Here is a 17,445-nt window from a genome sequence, read left to right as displayed (position 1 = left end):
TATCCAAACGATCGCAACAATAACAAGTGCCCGTTTTGTTGGTATTCCAGCACACTTATTCAGAGACGAAAATCTTCAAGGTGCATTTTCCTTACGTAATTTGACATTTCTGTGAATTTATATTGATTAAACATTGTGATTATATGGGGCAGTAAACAGTAGCCACTCCCCTAGTAACAAGAAAACAGATGTCTCTCTGACCCTATTAAACATATTTTACTTTGGTAAAGCTACCTTATTGGACAAACAATTGAAATATCATTGTCTTCTCCAGCAACAATGACAACATCATAAACAACAAGTAAATGGTAAAGTTTTCAGCAATGGTATCTACGGTGCTATATACACTTGTCAGTGATTCTTCAAAAAAATGAAAAGTGACCTTTGGAATGGTAGCCACGCCCGTAGCAATTACACTGATGATGTGGTTTGATGAAAGAAAACAGTTAAAAGTTACTCCATTTGACAAACAATGGAAAATATTAGCCTATCTTCTCCAGCAACTATGACCATGCTCATAGCAACAAGGAAATGATACCCTCTCTGTAAAGGTATTCAGTGTACAGTATGCATATGTCAGACACTGCCATAATATGACTAAATGATCCTTGTGAAGGCATGTGAGCGAGAGTTATTCGTACATATCATTGAACATTAATAATGGCATGTTTTCACATTCTGAATACATATCAAGAAGTATACTGGCGATATTTTGTGATAGAAACTAATCTTTAACGATTGGAACTACTTGATGGTAATTTTTATTACATGAGGGAGGTATGATGTGTTTCTGAAAAAATACTATTTAAAAAATTTAAAGCTGTAAGCTGCGTTGGCGGGGCCCAAGCGGTTACCATGGTTTCATATGCTTGCTATGATAATACTGTGTGCAAAATTTGAGTTTTAAAAAGTCTTTTGTTTCTTGTAAAGAAGAATTCTGAACATCAGTTCATGCCAATTGTAGGGTCTGCTGGTAATCGTAATCGCTGGTAATGGCAAAAACCAATATGGCCACCGAACCACAAACCGATCCAAATGCCTTTCGCAACCCTGAAAGTACTCACAGTAAGGATGACACAAGTAAAATTTCAGTTCAATCAGTGTGTTGGTTCTGGAGAAGAAAATGTTTTAAAGATTAAATTAGGATTTTTGTAAAAACCAATATGGCGGCCAAACCACATAACCCATCAAAAAGCCTTTCGCAAAAGTGCTCACACTAAGGATGACATTGGTATAATTTCAATTCAATTGATGTGTTGGTTCTGGAGTAGAAGATTTTTTAATGATTTAATTGATATTTTTAAAAAATCCAATGTCATATGACAATCAAAATTTGAGGGAAAGATACACGAGATCTCATATGGACCTATCAGCCCTGAAAGTTTGAGAAGTTACGGTAAGCGGTTTTAGATTTATACGCCTACAAAACAGGTTACGGAAGAAGGGAAAGAGAAAGAAGAATAATATTTTAATCCAGTAACACCAATAGGGGCCCAAGCCACAAGGCTTGGGCCCCTAATGATTCCGTATTTTCCTCTCAACATAAAAGTCGTAAATACAATGAAGGCAATTGCCGCTATAAAAGTTTGGCCTTTATGCATGACAAGAAATAATTTCAGTCGTCCTATGGTTAAATTGAATAGTTAATATGGAAAATGGAGACTTCAAATTGGCTGACTACTTATTGCAACTAATTGTATATTCGGGTGGCTGAGGGTGACCTCTCCTTCATTGGGGAATATCCTTTGTCCTGGAGATTAGTCAGTCTGTTTGGAAAGATCTGGATCATCTTCATTAATAATAAAAACATAATTAGCCTTCTTTTGAATGCGCATTGGCTTGCAATTTTAGATCCTGGAGCTGCAATGCATAATTTAACTATTGCTCACAGCATGCTTGTACATCATACCGTACATGAGTCATATATACACACACCACGTACTGTGTATGCATTCATATATATATATATATATATATATATATATATATATATATATATATATATATATATATATATATATATATATATATATATATATATATATATATGTAATATATATATATATATATATATATATATATATATATATATATATATATATATATATATATATATATATATATATATATATATATATATATATATATATATATATATTAAAGATATTAGTTCCAGAGACCAGCTCTGACACTGTTAGTTTTTGCTCACTTTCCTTCTTTCTTTCTTTCTTTCTTTCTTTCTTTCTTTCTTTCTTTCTATCTTTCTTTCCCTATTTCCGGTATTACTACCATAGAACATGCTATACACAAATTTTACCTTAAATTACCCAGAATGCATTGCGACACGCTTATGACGTCACCGCTCAGCTCGGACGGGTTTTACGGGCATTTCTTGTTTGTTTATTTATTTATTTTTTATTTTGCATTGCTCAACTATCATATTGCGTTCAGCTATTAATAATTCTAGCTTTCTTTGGCTTTGTTTTTTGTTGCTTTTTGATTTTATTTTTCTCTAAATACTCGCCGTACGTGGCGCTATACTGTTATGTCATGAGATCCAGGCCTGGTTTAGACCGCTGGTTTTCGCCCGAGTGCTCATGGGTTGAATGAGATTAACAATGGCGGCGGATACAAACGCTTCCTCGCATAGAGAGAGAAAAGTAGGCTTTGCGTAAGTTTACAAGCGCGGCTGGGCACATCGTGTACCTAGGTCGAGGTGGATGTGCTCGAAAACGAAGATCAATGCAAGTTTTGGATTCAAAATCGGCTGTTTTCGGCGGAGACACTGCCCGCCGTATTTCTGAGGAGCCACCAGCGGCTTTTTCTGTATCAGTCTGCAGGGCTGTGGTGGGAGGCCGTTTAACGCCGGTAGCACACAGCCCTGCCATGCAGAGCTTGGCATAGCATAGTGAACTGTCTGTCACCACACCGGCATGCGTTGGCTGCACGTAAAAGCAACTCAACTTTCCAAGATCAAACGGTCAGTATCTTGTGAAAACAGCGACATAGCAATGAAAATTGTTTTAGTCAGTGCTTTTAATCAAATGAAAATGCATGTGGCCTCGGTTTTCAATTTCAACGGCCTGGGTCCGATGTTTCCTCTCGTCTAATCATCGTCGTAAATCACGTGCCTCTTTACGGCAACAACTCAGCGCTTCCCGTCAAGAGATTGATTTTTGCGTAGGTCAGCGGAGCGAAAATTATTGCTCTGGCTCGCGAGAATGTCGTCTGATATACATTTCCGTGCGTTGTCGCCCCCGTATGTATCTGTTTTTTACCGTACATGTAGGCATGTAGGCGTGTACTGTAATTCCCCGGACTGCCTTGCTTTTAGTTGTATTCTGTTGTTTACTGCTATCAGCCCTAACTATAGGTACGTGCTTGCATATTAAAATCCAAACCACTCATTCTGCACTTATCTTTGTCACACATTCTCTTGTTTCTTCCGCTGCTCTGATCTCTGGAACTTCGCTTTTGCTTGCAAATGCTTTCTAGTTTACTTTGTTCTTTGAAGTAATTTGTAATTATATGTCTGAGTGGGTGTGTATGAGATAAATATTTTCGCGCACTCAACACTCGTGGACTTGTCATATTACAAACGTTCACAGTGTAAGAAGTCAAAATTTCATGACATTTGACCGTAATCAATACACTGAAAGATTCCGCAGCTTATTGCTTTATTTTACTCTTTAAAACGGCTTATGAAAAAGCTAACGAACTCTAATGATGCTATCACTGACTAACCTTTTGTGCTTATGTGTCCTCCCTCTCGTCAAACACAAACACTCTATGTAGTGTTAGGCTATGAGTCATGACTCTAATGTTTGTGACTGCATACCGTCCGAGTCAACAGAAAATCTCTTGATTAATTCCATTAGATCTGTTAACGCTAATTATATTGTTCATCATCATCGTAATCATAGTTAAAGAATGTTACAACTTTGAAAAATGCAGTATTCTTTTATTATTCTGTGGTATTTCAACTTCTACGGAACGCTTTTGCTAGCTATATATAGCCTTGCACTGTAATTTGCATTTCACTCCCCAATGATGATACAAGACATTAACAATAGGCAGACTAACGGCACATTAAAATGTCTATCTTATGTACCAGTGGCAAAATTAATTTGTATTCAACTTCATAAGCCAAAACCATATCACATTGTCATCGGTGATAATCGTTTCGGGTAGGCCCAACATGTTGCTCAGGAATAGTTTGAACAGGTTTGTTCATTCTCAGCTTGCTATGTAAAGACTTCGGGTTCCTCTTGTAGCGTAATGATATTTGATTTCTGAAAGAAAGATGCTCATAACGTACTACTGATGACGAAATTGCCCATAGTGTTTCATTTACCCAACTAACCTAACTTGTGTAGTGGACATACAGAGGGCACAACAATGCTCCTCGGAACGATAACTTGCATTCTGGTGTCCTTACTATTGTTCAATTATTTTCAATTGATTATGAATCGTTGTACAGAATCACTTCTTGAACCTTCGTAGACAGAGGTAAATATAGACGGCAAATTAACGTTGGTCAAGCTGTGTAGTTTACAGTCGTAAGATATTAACTTATAAGAGGAGCATTTCCTGATAGGACAATGAAACTTCAATTAATTTGATGAGACACCATTTGGGAAATAGAAGTTTAGAGCAAGAAATGCAGCATGGAAATTGCATTTAGAGTAGGGAACATAGAGATGTATATTGCCGTTAAAATGTTCGTGAAATATGACACTGCCGTCTGCTGTGTCTTTTTGCAAACTTTCCACTTTGTTAAAACAAGCTTTTTATGAAAACGATATGGCCGTTTGACTTTAACGCAAAAACGAAGTGGACAATTCGTCCTCAGTCGGTTACATGTCAAGCCCTAAGATGTTTTTTGGACTGGACAGAAATAACAGGGAGGAGGGCCGGTATTTTTCAAAATTACGCTGCGCAAAAAATAGAGAAAATAATGCTCGCGCGAAAAATAGTGACCTTTCCAATTTTCATGCGCGAAAACAAACCAGTGACCCTTCCCCTGCGTGTCACGGTTCGTATCAATAATATCGTATTGACATATAATTTACCTTTTAACATTCAAAGTATACGTTTAACCTTTACAAATAATCATTTTTATGCAAGGTATCAAGTAATGCGATGAAAAAGAGATCGTTAATCACAAATTAATGATGGTTGGCGGGTGATTAGACTGCCTAATCACCCGCCAACCATTATTGATCACATACCTGACGCAATAAGCAAACGCATCTCAACTATATTTAGCTGATTGTAATTGCAATTAAGTCGGCATGCCCCTTGAAGGGTAACTGTCAAGTCAAAGGCGTGGTGTACAGGGCCAAAGTATCAACGGAGGACAACGGAGAGAGGGTTTATATCGGCCTCACTGATAACACCTTCAAGACGCGCTACACTAATCACATGAAATCGTTCCGTAACGAGGGATACAAAAACGACACCGAGTTGTCAAAATTTGTATGGAACTTAAGAAATAAGGGCCAAGTCTTTGACATTTCATTGTCAATAATTGATAAAGCATTGAGCTACTCTAACATGAACAAGCGATGTAATCTTTGTATATCAGAAAAGCTGCACAGTATGAATGCTGACAAATCTACACTATTAAACAAACACTCTGAGTTGGTTTCAAAATGTCGCCACCTAAACAAATATTATTTATCGAATTTTAACACCATCTACAAATAGAAGGGTTCGTCCCAATCATATATGTAAGAGTGTCGAGCTAGTAATCCTTTCACTCTATCTGAGGATTGCAAGATGCATGAAACTTAAGTAATAGATTTGCTCATTACTTTGTACTTGAAGTAATCTGTTTATATATATATATATATATATATATATATATATATATATATATATATATATATATATATATATATATATACGAAAATGGTTTGCTTGTCAATACAGGCAAAGTATAGTGCTCAATGCATTTCTGCAGGGCGGTAATACTGATCAGTATATATATATATATATATATATATATATATATATATATATATATATATATATATATATATATATATATATATATATATATATATATGCACTTTTACCTCCCACATCAAGCAAAGTTCAGTTGTGTAAATTATTAGACATATATTATTGTACAGATATAGCATGTTTTGAAGGAAAAAGGAAATATTCTTAATAGTTTGCCCTATATACTCCAATGTATAATGATCTGATATTTTTGGGTGAAGTACTATATTGGCCACATCCTGCCTTCTCCTTGTTGTGATAGTTGCGAAAAAATTGTGAACCTCCCTAAAGGCAAGCGGGAAATTTCATGACCCATCAAATATGCTTCCGCTAAATATAGTGACCAAACTCAAGCCCAAAAACACCGGCCTTGCCCCCTGTAATTTCTGTCCAGTTCCTCTGTAGATATCAATTGTGTTTTGCCATCATGATTGGTCAATTTGGAGACATTCTGTGATATTGACACAACTGTGACACTGTTCTGGCGATTTCTTTCGGTGACAATATATTGAAATTTGTTAGGCGAGTAAGCGCGCGAGTGTTGTTCGTATACATATTCCTGTACATTAACGATGGCATGATTTGATAAAGCATGTCAGGAATGCATCAGTGGTATTTGGAGACAGCAACCTACTTAAAGCGACGGAACTGTTTTAAGATAATTACATGCCTGAGAGTATGTTGTGCTTTGAAAAAAGAAACTATTTAAAAATAATTGCAAGTTTTCTTCCCCATTTTAAAGCCGTAAATACCATAATAAAATAAATTATCGCAATATAGTTCCAACAATATTTTATCAGCTTTAAGTCTACCTTTTTGCACATTCAAAATCACACTCATTATAATGTTATTCGAAGCATGGGTTAAAAGCAAGATCACATTCTCTCATAGACAATTTGTCAAACACTGAGCACTTCATACCTGTTTGAGTTCCGAAAACTCGACAGAATACCGCAATCCCAAAGAAGAACACTGCGTTCATCGTACAGCTTTTCATGACGATCCATCTAATGATAGTAACACTAATTTTGCATTCGGTGAAGCACCACAGCATTGCATTCTCCGACACATAAATGTTACCGTCGGTAGTTGCCATGTCGACGTCCGAATGTCATAAGCGTAGGAAGAGGAAAAGATAATAATTTATTCGTGGCACTCATAAATATTCATATGATCGACATTATTAAAGTGAATTTAGCATGAACTGACATATTCTAGCTAATGGATGAACATGTCATCAGGACGGTTTCACGGCAAAGATTATAAAAACTTCACAGAAGAAAAATGCAAAGATTTTGCATAGATTTCTAAACTTTTCTTCACAGCAAGTAACCGATCTACTAAAAATAAGACGTGGAGATTGCAACGTGTCCACATTGCTTGGTCTTAGATGGTCACGAATACAAAAACACTAAAAACAAGCAAAGGTGACCAGGTATTCATTTCTACGTCTTATTTTAATACGATTAACCAGCAACAAGAACCTGCCACTGTGTGATACAGGAAAGAGGTCAAGATAAATAACCATCTCTTTGGCTACCGAGGTTTCTCATCGTTTTGCTTCATTTAAAACATAAATCATATGTGGTACAAAAAGAAGTATATTCTGTCAGAGAGAACTCGCTTGGATATCAGCTTTCATAACACTGGACCATTGTCAAGAAACAAGATTCAGCGCCGTATTGCTATATTTAAAATGGAGTATAAAATCGAAGCAATACAATATATATTACCGATAACTAAAATAGAACCAATTTACATCTGTATACTTCGATATATATATATATATATATATATATATATATATATATATATATATATATATATATATATATATATGTATATATATTATATATATTATATATATATACCAAATATTTGCAGCTGAGAGAACCTATATTTTGTTAATTCCAATTTTCAACATAATATTTCAATCAACACTCTCCAAAGCTTTGACATACTATTGTACACATATATACTATTGAACATGGCCCAAATTCAAGTAAATTGGTCATAATAATAAGAAGACGAATGTATTTAAAATAAAGATATATGCGAGGATATGCGAGGTAACATTGTCAGTAATATATGTAATTTCTTTTTTCCTCCATGATGTGAAAAGTAATACATTTTAATTTCTTCTAGCCACAAAATAATCTGGCTATATGTGGATTTTTGCCAGTTTTATGAGTGTTGAATATTAAACGTCAATTCAAAGAAAAACAAGAAAAATTGTTCGTTTCGAACGCGATGACTTAAACATGACTTGCTTTCGCCTACGCATTGTCTTCAAGGACGTATCCATGCCACCCTGACCTTTTCAAAAGAGATGGTTACACGATTATTATAATAAGGCCGCGTAAAATAGTAATACCCTCCTGCGCGGCCTAGCAATCAAGCGATACAACAACCTGATTAAAATCAGACGTAAAGTACGGCGACGTCTCTGTACTTGTGTGGTCTTCTCTTGCAGAGGCGACAGTGAGACAAAACCGCGCAAGTACAGAGACGTCGCCATACTCTACATCTGGTTTTAATCAGATTTGCGATACAATAAAGGGAAAACACCTTTCAAAGTTTGAGAGATGGTACAAACATCTGCTTCGAAAGTATTGAGAATATTAATGTCAAATTTGATGGTTTCAGAAAAAATTATATTGGATGTTGTACTCAGACTATGAACGAATATGAAGCTTTACTTCCTGACGAATTAATGGCTTCATAGGACACAAATTTATCGGGTGATAGCAAAAATGGAATCATCATCGTGGCATTTACACTTACACTATTCCGTGATGGAAATTTTCTCTGAAACCCCGTTGTAAAATGACCAGGAATCGGAACCATCTAAAGTGTTAAGAAGACTATGAGGTGTTTCAATCTTTTGTTTTTATTTTGAAATTGAAATCGCTATATAAATATGTTGCCAGTGGATTAAGTCCAAACGGGAGTTTAAAAGACACCAGCATAACGGTACACTAATAAACATGTTTAAGACATCGAAAACATTTTGACCACAAAAGTGATGAGCTTTCACTATTATATCGTTCAGAGAGATTGTAATGTTGAATGACTAAAACGCGGACCGGGGTTTGACCACAAAAAAGTCAGTGAAATTCAGAAAAAAATTGTTTTAATGAATAGATATGTGGTATGGGGACAATGCGCGAGGTTGACCAAGTAGTTCAATCAATCAAAGATGACATTCATGTGCGTTGAAATGCTCCTATGCAGAAATCAACCCGTAAAAAATATATTTTTTAATATAGGCAGTGGTTGAAATAATGGCCTACAACTTTCGGAAAATAAGGTGAGGAGCCTTTTGAAATGAGAATGCTAATCTTTATCAATTACCTTTGTCGACAATTCCTAATTACATTAATTTGTAATGGCCATTTTCCGAGAAACGCAAAGTCACCCATGCATTTCATTTTCATTGCATTATGAAATGAAGTGAATTGATGAGGATCTTAGAAAAGAATGTGGCGGTTACAAGCATAATTTTTTGATTGATTGATTGATAGATAGATAAACATGATAAATTCATGAATAGACATCGATGAATAGATTAATACACAAAAAGTGAGATAAATAGAAAACAACGAATAATGCATAGATTAATCGAAAACATTTTACAGAAGATAAATACAAGGAATGACTTGTAGAAAAATATTTATTCATCATTTATCATTTGTACATACACACGCATGTAAACACACACACACATTCATACATATAGCATACATACATACATACATACATGCATACATACATACATACATACATACATACATACATACATATTTATATGCGTACGTACGTACGTCTGTATGTATGTATATATGATATACATTAACCACAGGGGACCCGGAAATCTGGTTATTGTTGTTTGCATTTTTGTTTATGTTTACATTTGTCGCGTTGCTGACCATGTTGTTGCTCGTTGGGAGCGAGTTGCATTGGGTCAAATAATGATAGCGTCCTCATACTGTTTTTATGACATCTACATTACGTTTGAACGCGGTGCCTATTACCATGATTTGAAACGATAACATCACAATAATTATGTTCGTTGAATTTTATTGGTCAACAATAAGAACAAAAACAACACGCCTAATGTAAACATAAACAACAGTACCAAAAACAGCAACTAGATTTCTGAGTCCCCTGTGCATTAGCTTGATACTGTCGCGTCAACTTCCTTTGACCCTTTGCAATTCAATTCAAACAACATAGGTATTCTACTTCCTTGTTCCAAAAACATAAAGGGAAGGGGATACATGTCAAAGGTCAAAAGGCTGTTCTCCTTTTCGCTCATGAAATCTGCGCTGTCTATATTCTTGTCAGACTCTGTATAACTTGCCGTAAGAGTCTAAGTTTGTAAGCCTGATTTTGGAGGAGCGGGTGAGTAAAGAAGGCCACCAGATCTTGCAAAACTTTGCCCCGTAGAGATATGAGCAATGGAGTGAATGACACGTACAACATTTGTTGTGGACTCAAAGCGATATCCGTCCCCTTCGTGTTCGACCTCTTGGTTGCAGGCATTGCATGAGCTTAAGTCGATTTTGAGGCATTGCTTGAGTTTAGAAATGTTTCATCTACGCACTTCTGTTAACTTCGCACATAAACCGCTCTGGATGATTCCCTGAATTCGCAGAAAATGGACCAAAGCGAGCTCCTTACTCGACAGGAAGAATACTCGTTGACAACACAAGACCATCTAACTCATGCCAACAGTGACTGTGCGGTGAAGAGCGGCCACCAACAAGTTACATATCCAGCAATACTTCGATTTAATCTCATGTTATTGGGTTATTGTGACTTGTTCAACTACTACCGCAAGTGTTTCAGATGCCATGAAAACGACAGCTCAACGGAAAATCCCTTCGACGACACACTTCACGAACCTGAAGAACCAGGAAGTGAAAGTGAAAATACAGGAGGGACCGACAAAGACTGCCATGTTTGCATTTCTTTACATAAAGGTAAGTGTCGTGCCAGTGAAAAGAAACAACTCATTTAAGTTTTATCCAATTACAAAAAAAAATCTTGTTCAGCCTTGTTAAAATATATAGGTTCTCAAACAACTTGCATACCAATTGTATCCCGTGTATAGCAAATTATGCTAATATTAGCTATAAATGATTTGCTGATGTCGCTGTCCGCTGACAATAAAATAATTGTTGGCGAAAAAATTACCCGACATCATCGTCACTAGGCTTTTGATCAACTCGTCTCTGATATGTACGCTTTCCTCTATATATTTTTAAAACGTAGGGATCTCAATTTTCCATTCCTGAAAAATTATCGTGATAATCGGAAGAAATATTGAATGTTTGCAATACTATTCTGTGCCCAAACATTGTTCAGAAACTTGATGAGACATTTTTGGAATCAAAGGGTAGATTTAGCAATCAAGTTTAATGTAACATATGAATTAGAAAAAAGTTTCAGTATTATATCAAAGACCGAGAGTCCACTTTTATATTCGATATGTTCAGAGAGTCAAAACCCAAGTAGTTGATTTGTTTTTCATGTTTTGCAATTCATTTAGGTGCATTTGTCAAGCCGGGCCGAATGCGGGAAATGAGTAGAAAAGGCTACCTGACGCTGTTCTGGATGATAGTTGTTGAACTATTACTCGTGACGAGCATCATCTCTAATATAATTCGACGTTGGGGGCGACAGGAAGCTGTGCTCTACATGTTGTCGTACACACTGTATCTTCTGCCCCCAACGGTCGTCACAACGGTTCTCTTGGTTGCTGTTTTTCTTCCCCTGCCGACTGCCGGAGAAAATGGAGCTTTGTATGCCCTTCCGCGAGATCATGTTCTCAGTCAACTTCCGTATCTATCAAAACGGATGCGGCTTGCTTCAAAATATGCTTACATATTCACCACATTTGGGGTTTTCTGGGGTCTCGCCATCTTCTCTTTCAACCTTGTATCCGTTTTCCTCGCGGAAGAATGCGAATCCATCGATTACCTTATTTGCTTTCATGTCGTCAGTGAGGTAATTGGTATGTTCTATTTTATAATATTTTGTTATTTGATATTCGTACTGCGCAACTGCCTCGAAATCAATATGGTTACCACCCTCGCTTTTCTCAAATCGAACATCCGCGGCATTGACGGCTGTCGAGCTAGAATCATGGAAACCCATACCGATTTTTTGAGGTTGCACACATTCTCGTCGAGGTGGATTGTATTTCAAATGGTTGTGGCGGTGTTCCACTGCTACTGTCATGTGCATTGGAACTACAAAATATTCCTGTGGGAAAACGCGAATTTCAAGGCTATATTTGTCAATTTCTCAGTCTGGGTGGAAATCATACTGTTCTCCCTGCTTCCGTTGATAGCCGTGAACGGCTTCGACATCATGGAAGTCTGGGATAAATTCGCGTACAACATACAGAGGATAAGAAAGAGCAGTGACGAGGAATCGTGGGCCGTCCTTCAGAAGACGATCAGACACATCACACCAGAGAAGACGTCCATTATCATGACAGTCGTCTTCTCCACGCTTTCGCTATTCTTTGCTCTGCAACTGTCCGGACAATACGCCGAGTACTGGAATGAGGGATCTATTTGTAAAGCTAATTCAACTGCTCTGTATTAGTCGTCCAGTAATTTCTCGTCATGTTATTCATATTTCTACTTCTTGTCTTTGTGTGATCATTATTTTTATGTACACAATGAATGTATCAATCATTATTAGAATAACAAATACATATGCATATTAACAAATCAACTGTTAAGATCGATAGACTCCGTGGAGAGTGTTATGGTTGTAATTTTTGATACAGAGTAGTTTCATGAATTATGTGTATAATTTTGTTAACTTTATGACAACCATTTAACCAAGCATTGGCGGTGCAAACAATGTCAGTCGGTTAAACCTAATAGCATTTTCTTTAGTTAACTCAAGTATCATTAACGGTGTATTAGTTCAAATACAATGCTGCTACCGGGAGATCAAATTTAAAAAGAATGGGATTTAAACAACCACTTTACTTTTCATTTAATACGAACAAAAGATGTTTACTGACATTGACAATAGTACATGTACTCGAATTGGGCACTTTATTTAAAACAATAGAATTTGACAACCATATAGGTACTCAATGTTGCCAATAGTTAATCAAGCTAGACGAAACTTAATTAACCTTGGAATAAAAACAATAGCTTAAGGTTATACAATCAACTTTTTTGGTTACACAAATCTTGACGATTTGACCTCATTCATTTGTATTTGAAAGAACACATGCTGATAGCATAAACGTGCTATAATTGTTTTAGAAGTCGGCAGCTGTCTTTCCCTTAGCTCTCATCTTAAAGATCAGTGTATAAACCAAGCCAAAACTCGCTATTTCTTTCCATGCTGCACAAATCTTATGAGTTAAAAGGCGAAAAGGTTAAAAATTGTCATTGATAAGGTCAAAACTGTCAGAAATTTGGCGCGAAAATACGACTGCTTTGTCTTGTATATTTAATAATATCTCTTCTCAATGCTTTATAATATGACATGTTGTCACATTATGTCATTCCACTGCTCAAAAAAAAACACGGTGGTGAGAATAAATATCTGTGATCTTCAGTTGAAAATGATTTGTTTAACATCATACCAGGGCTTATAAAATGAAGTAAATGCAAGACAATTAACAAGACAGGATACATTTTTAATAGATAGATAGATAGATAGATAGATAGATAGATAGATAGATAGATAGATAGAATATACATAGACAGACTTATTTCCTCAGTTGGACATCACGTATTAGTCATACAGTTTACAGGATTTCCGTATCCTCGTACTTCTCACGTCAAAAGTAGGACAATACGGTCAACACTATTTTCTACTTGTGTGTTGTCGCTGTTCGTCGGCCAGTAAGTTTTTTAGGTTGCTGCTACAGTTTTACCAACAAACATTTTATACGTTGATCCTGATAAATTTGTTAGGCATTGTAGATATTCAACACTGATATAAATGCCGCTTTACATAGAAATAACTTGCTCGATGGCACAGGCAGAGATTATTGCATAAAAAGGTGTCAACTTGAGTCACAAGAATGCCTCAAGAATTCGAGTAACTGCAACTGATTTTCTTTTAAACATTTCAACTTTGGCCAATTAATTAGGTTAATAACAGTGAGTCGCCTGCAACTCGTCCGATGAACAATGCTTGGACCGGGCCGTCACCTTGCCCCTTGAAAAACTAAATATTTTCTAATGAAATTTGCACGAACCATCTCCTATTGAGCTACTTCCACTGTTTTGAATATTTCCGGTAGCGAAGAGGTGAGCTGATGTTGTTGCTTGGAGTGTTCAGTCTATTTTTGTCAATGTCTATGTCTGTTTATGTCATTTGCCCTTTCACCCTTCTTGTTTCTTAGATAAGTTCGCAGAGAGAGGGTACGGAAGGACAGTAAGAGGATCTTAGGTTACCATCCTTCGGAAGGCACATTACTAAAAAGGAAAGCATCTTTATTAATTTGTAAACTTTCGTACAAAAAGCAAGACATTTATTTTCATTAGATAGCACTAAGATACTTTTTTGATGAGTACATTGCATAGTAAAGACCTATTACCTGGCCATGAGGGCTATAGCGCCCGTCTATTGCCCCGAGGGGCCGTGTGTTACCAGAAACACATCGCTATTCCCCGAGGCCGAGGGGTATAGCGATGTGTTTCTGGTAACACACGGCCACGAGGGGCAATGAACGTGCGCTATAGCCCGAACAAAGACCAGGTTATAGGTGTTTTATAACACCACACGCTCATGTTGTACTGTGTTATAGTTTTTAATGTGCTTTGATATTTTGCACCGCAACAATCGTGACGGGTTTAGTTGGCGATATTTCCACAGCGGTTACAGTAGTACATGGTACCACTTTGTTCGAAAAATATTTTAATCATACCTAGCAACATCCTTGGTTGCACTTGAATCTTTTTCATCGATGGGCTGTTCAAGTTCCTACACTGTTGGAATGGAAAATCTATCTGTTTTAAAAGAGGCTCGTCGCTCATCCCGGACGCACATCCTATTTTAGTCATTCGCCTTTGTTTCAAAGTTGCAGACGACACTGCGGTCACGTGACCGGGCACTTTTCCAAATTTTGTCAAAACTATTTCCCTAGGGAAATAGTTTATTCAAAAAATACCCTCTGACGTCACTTTGTCGATTCAGTGGGGACTAGACGTATCTATTTTCTCGACACGCGACGTATTCTGGCAAATCGCGACATGAAATGAACATGTGGCGTTTTATAATAATGACCTACGAGATCAGACACCAGATATTAGTGCGTTGGCAACAGATATTGATAATTTGCATAGAATGGAAAGGGGAACTTATTCTTAAACGTTCGTATTTATTGATGAATACTGGAACTAAAAACAAACAAGTATAAATGTTGGAAGTATTTGCAGTCCATGGTTGCAACACGTGCGCTTCCGTTTTTCACCTGTAGGATTTCACTTCCTAAAAAACCTTTATAGTTTTATCATGATACAATTAGTATTTCAGTAACTGTACCGAGTACAAACAGCAAAAGAGGAAAACAACAGCCTTGCCTGATAACCCGTTGTGAATTAAAGTAGCTGCAGCACCACCTTCGGAGTAGAGTTTTAGCTAATTATCAACATATTAAGAGGTTTTACACACTGACGAAACTAACTGACAAAATTCCTGTGATACCTCATCCATACAGATTCGGTCTTAACTTTCGAAAATATTTTCGTAAACTTAAAAATAGACAGTTCACATAAAATACGTCTTTTTAATTTTCGCCCTTCATTTAAAGAAGAAAGAAACAAGAAATATCTCATCACAAGAAAGGTAAAAGTCAACTAGCAGGACATAAAGAGCCACATATTTTGGGTTAGGTACATATTCCTGCAAAACGTTTTCTTCATGAATAATTATCCCCTGCAAACATCTTTTTTCTTGTCTGTTAATGTGGGGCACAGGCATATCACGTTTATCAAAGTAGAACTGCTTTTGTCTTTCTAAAGTCATATTTGCTATTTTTAAAAGTTTATGTTTTGACTTAATCGCATTTTTCTGCCACCCCCCCCCCATATCAAAGAAAACAAATGTTTATCCTCTCTTCACCATTACTTAAGCTGTTCAATCTATTTGTGTACCTACAATCTGAATCATGAACAACCCGGGTCATAGTTTCCTGCCATCGAAATTTACATACGTGATCTCGCTGAAAGGTAGATTAATGAGTACCGTGATTAGCTTCAAATTTCATTCTTATTGATGCAGCCACTGGACTACAACTAGGTATCAGTGAACTTCGGTGGCGTCTCATGGAAAGTTACTTTACACTTTTTTATTCCGTTTCCTGTAAGAGTGGTAAAGTGTTTTGTGATTTGTTCACCAAATTAACAAGTATAAATGAAGGTTTGAATCTATGATAGCCAGTCTATGGTCGATCACGTAACGCGCTTGATGTGTCTCCATTCGCTAACCATTGCTACTCGTATAATATTTTTGAAACTGCAGGACTTTTATTTCTGTACGGGTCAATTTTATCTTAGGTTGATAATTTTATCTTAGGTATATATGAAGACCACGATGTTCAAAATTCATCATTCTCCGCCCTAGTTCACACTCAAAATTAATTAAGAACGATGATACAACAAGCAAGTGATATAAGAGCACGTAATATAACATCTTGTTATTTACTTTAAAGATTATTCGTTTGCACACGTACCAAGCTGGACACAACTACAAGCTAAGAACTCATAGCACTACATTATTTTTTATTTCAAAAGGTTCACTGCATATACATTTTGATATCATTTCCATTTAGCATAGATCAAGGGAAAGTTCCCTGTAAGAGTGGTAAAGTGTTTGGTTAGTTGTTCACCAAATTAACTACTAAGTTTCAAAGTATGAAACAGACATGTTTACCATAGGAGTACCGTTCAATGTGTCTCTGATATCTTGATAAAGGGGCAAAATATGGAGGTCAGTGCGGCTGGGGCAGGGCTACTTAAATGCCCAACAGGTAGTGATAATCACTGATATACATTTTTACAAATTGGCACACGTTTGCATTCGACGATAACGTATTTACATGTAACAGACCCAAAACTCGTCAGTTCATTGCACACATAGCGTAAAAACCTTTATTATAATTACGATGACGTATAAGATTGTCCTTAACAAATTAAAAGCGAAGCAAATCAAAATAATTGTAGAGCACACCCGATTTGCCTTTCCTGTTTACTCATTTCGTTTCTCTCATGCTTTCAAAAAAATATAAATTCTGATACCGTCACGTATTTTCATTAATTTTCATTATTTATGCCAACTTATTCTGTAACTTCTCGTTGATGAAATTTAGATAAAACAGAAACAAAAATTATTGTATAACAGGCAATGAAATATTAAACACTAAATAATTTTAATGTTCTGCATCATAAA

At 36.3% G+C, this 17,445-nt stretch overlaps 2 protein-coding genes across 3 annotated transcripts in view; one reads left to right on the top strand and one right to left on the bottom strand.

Annotated features, from left to right (window-relative positions):
* LOC139123065 (pentraxin fusion protein-like) overlaps nucleotides 1-7,077 on the bottom strand; it is a 32,530-nt gene extending 25,453 nt beyond the window's left edge. For both annotated transcript variants that reach the window (XM_070689035.1, XM_070689034.1), the window contains exon 1: nucleotides 6,928-7,077. Coding sequence is in view for 1 of the 2 variants with exons in the window: in XM_070689034.1 (XP_070545135.1) it covers nucleotides 6,928-7,060 (133 nt within the window). In the remaining variant the exon portion in view is untranslated. The remainder of the gene's footprint in view (nucleotides 1-6,927) is intronic.
* Nucleotides 7,078-10,278: 3,201 nt separating this feature from the next.
* Nucleotides 10,279-13,209, top strand: LOC139123064 (uncharacterized). Its single transcript, XM_070689033.1, has 3 exons — nucleotides 10,279-10,410; nucleotides 10,664-10,991; nucleotides 11,561-13,209. The coding sequence occupies exons 2-3, from the start codon at nucleotides 10,667-10,669 to the stop codon at nucleotides 12,622-12,624; spliced, it is 1,389 nt and encodes a 462-aa protein (XP_070545134.1). The 5' UTR covers nucleotides 10,279-10,410; nucleotides 10,664-10,666; the 3' UTR covers nucleotides 12,625-13,209.
* The last annotated feature ends 4,236 nt before the right edge of the window (nucleotides 13,210-17,445 follow it).

This window comes from Ptychodera flava, chromosome 22 (assembly GCF_041260155.1).
Source record: "Ptychodera flava strain L36383 chromosome 22, AS_Pfla_20210202, whole genome shotgun sequence".
NCBI classification, from domain to species: Eukaryota; Metazoa; Hemichordata; class Enteropneusta; family Ptychoderidae; genus Ptychodera; species Ptychodera flava.
This window is presented reverse-complemented; position numbering and strand designations above follow the sequence as displayed.

Excerpts from the sequence above, each read along its gene's own strand:
- LOC139123064 (XM_070689033.1), top strand. The coding sequence starts at position 10,667 with ATGGACCAAAGCGAGCTCCTTACTCGACAGGAAGAATACTCGTTGACA. Across the intron at positions 10,992-11,560 it reads TTGCATTTCTTTACATAAAG|GTGCATTTGTCAAGCCGGGC; the intron begins GTAAGTGTCGTG and ends CAATTCATTTAG.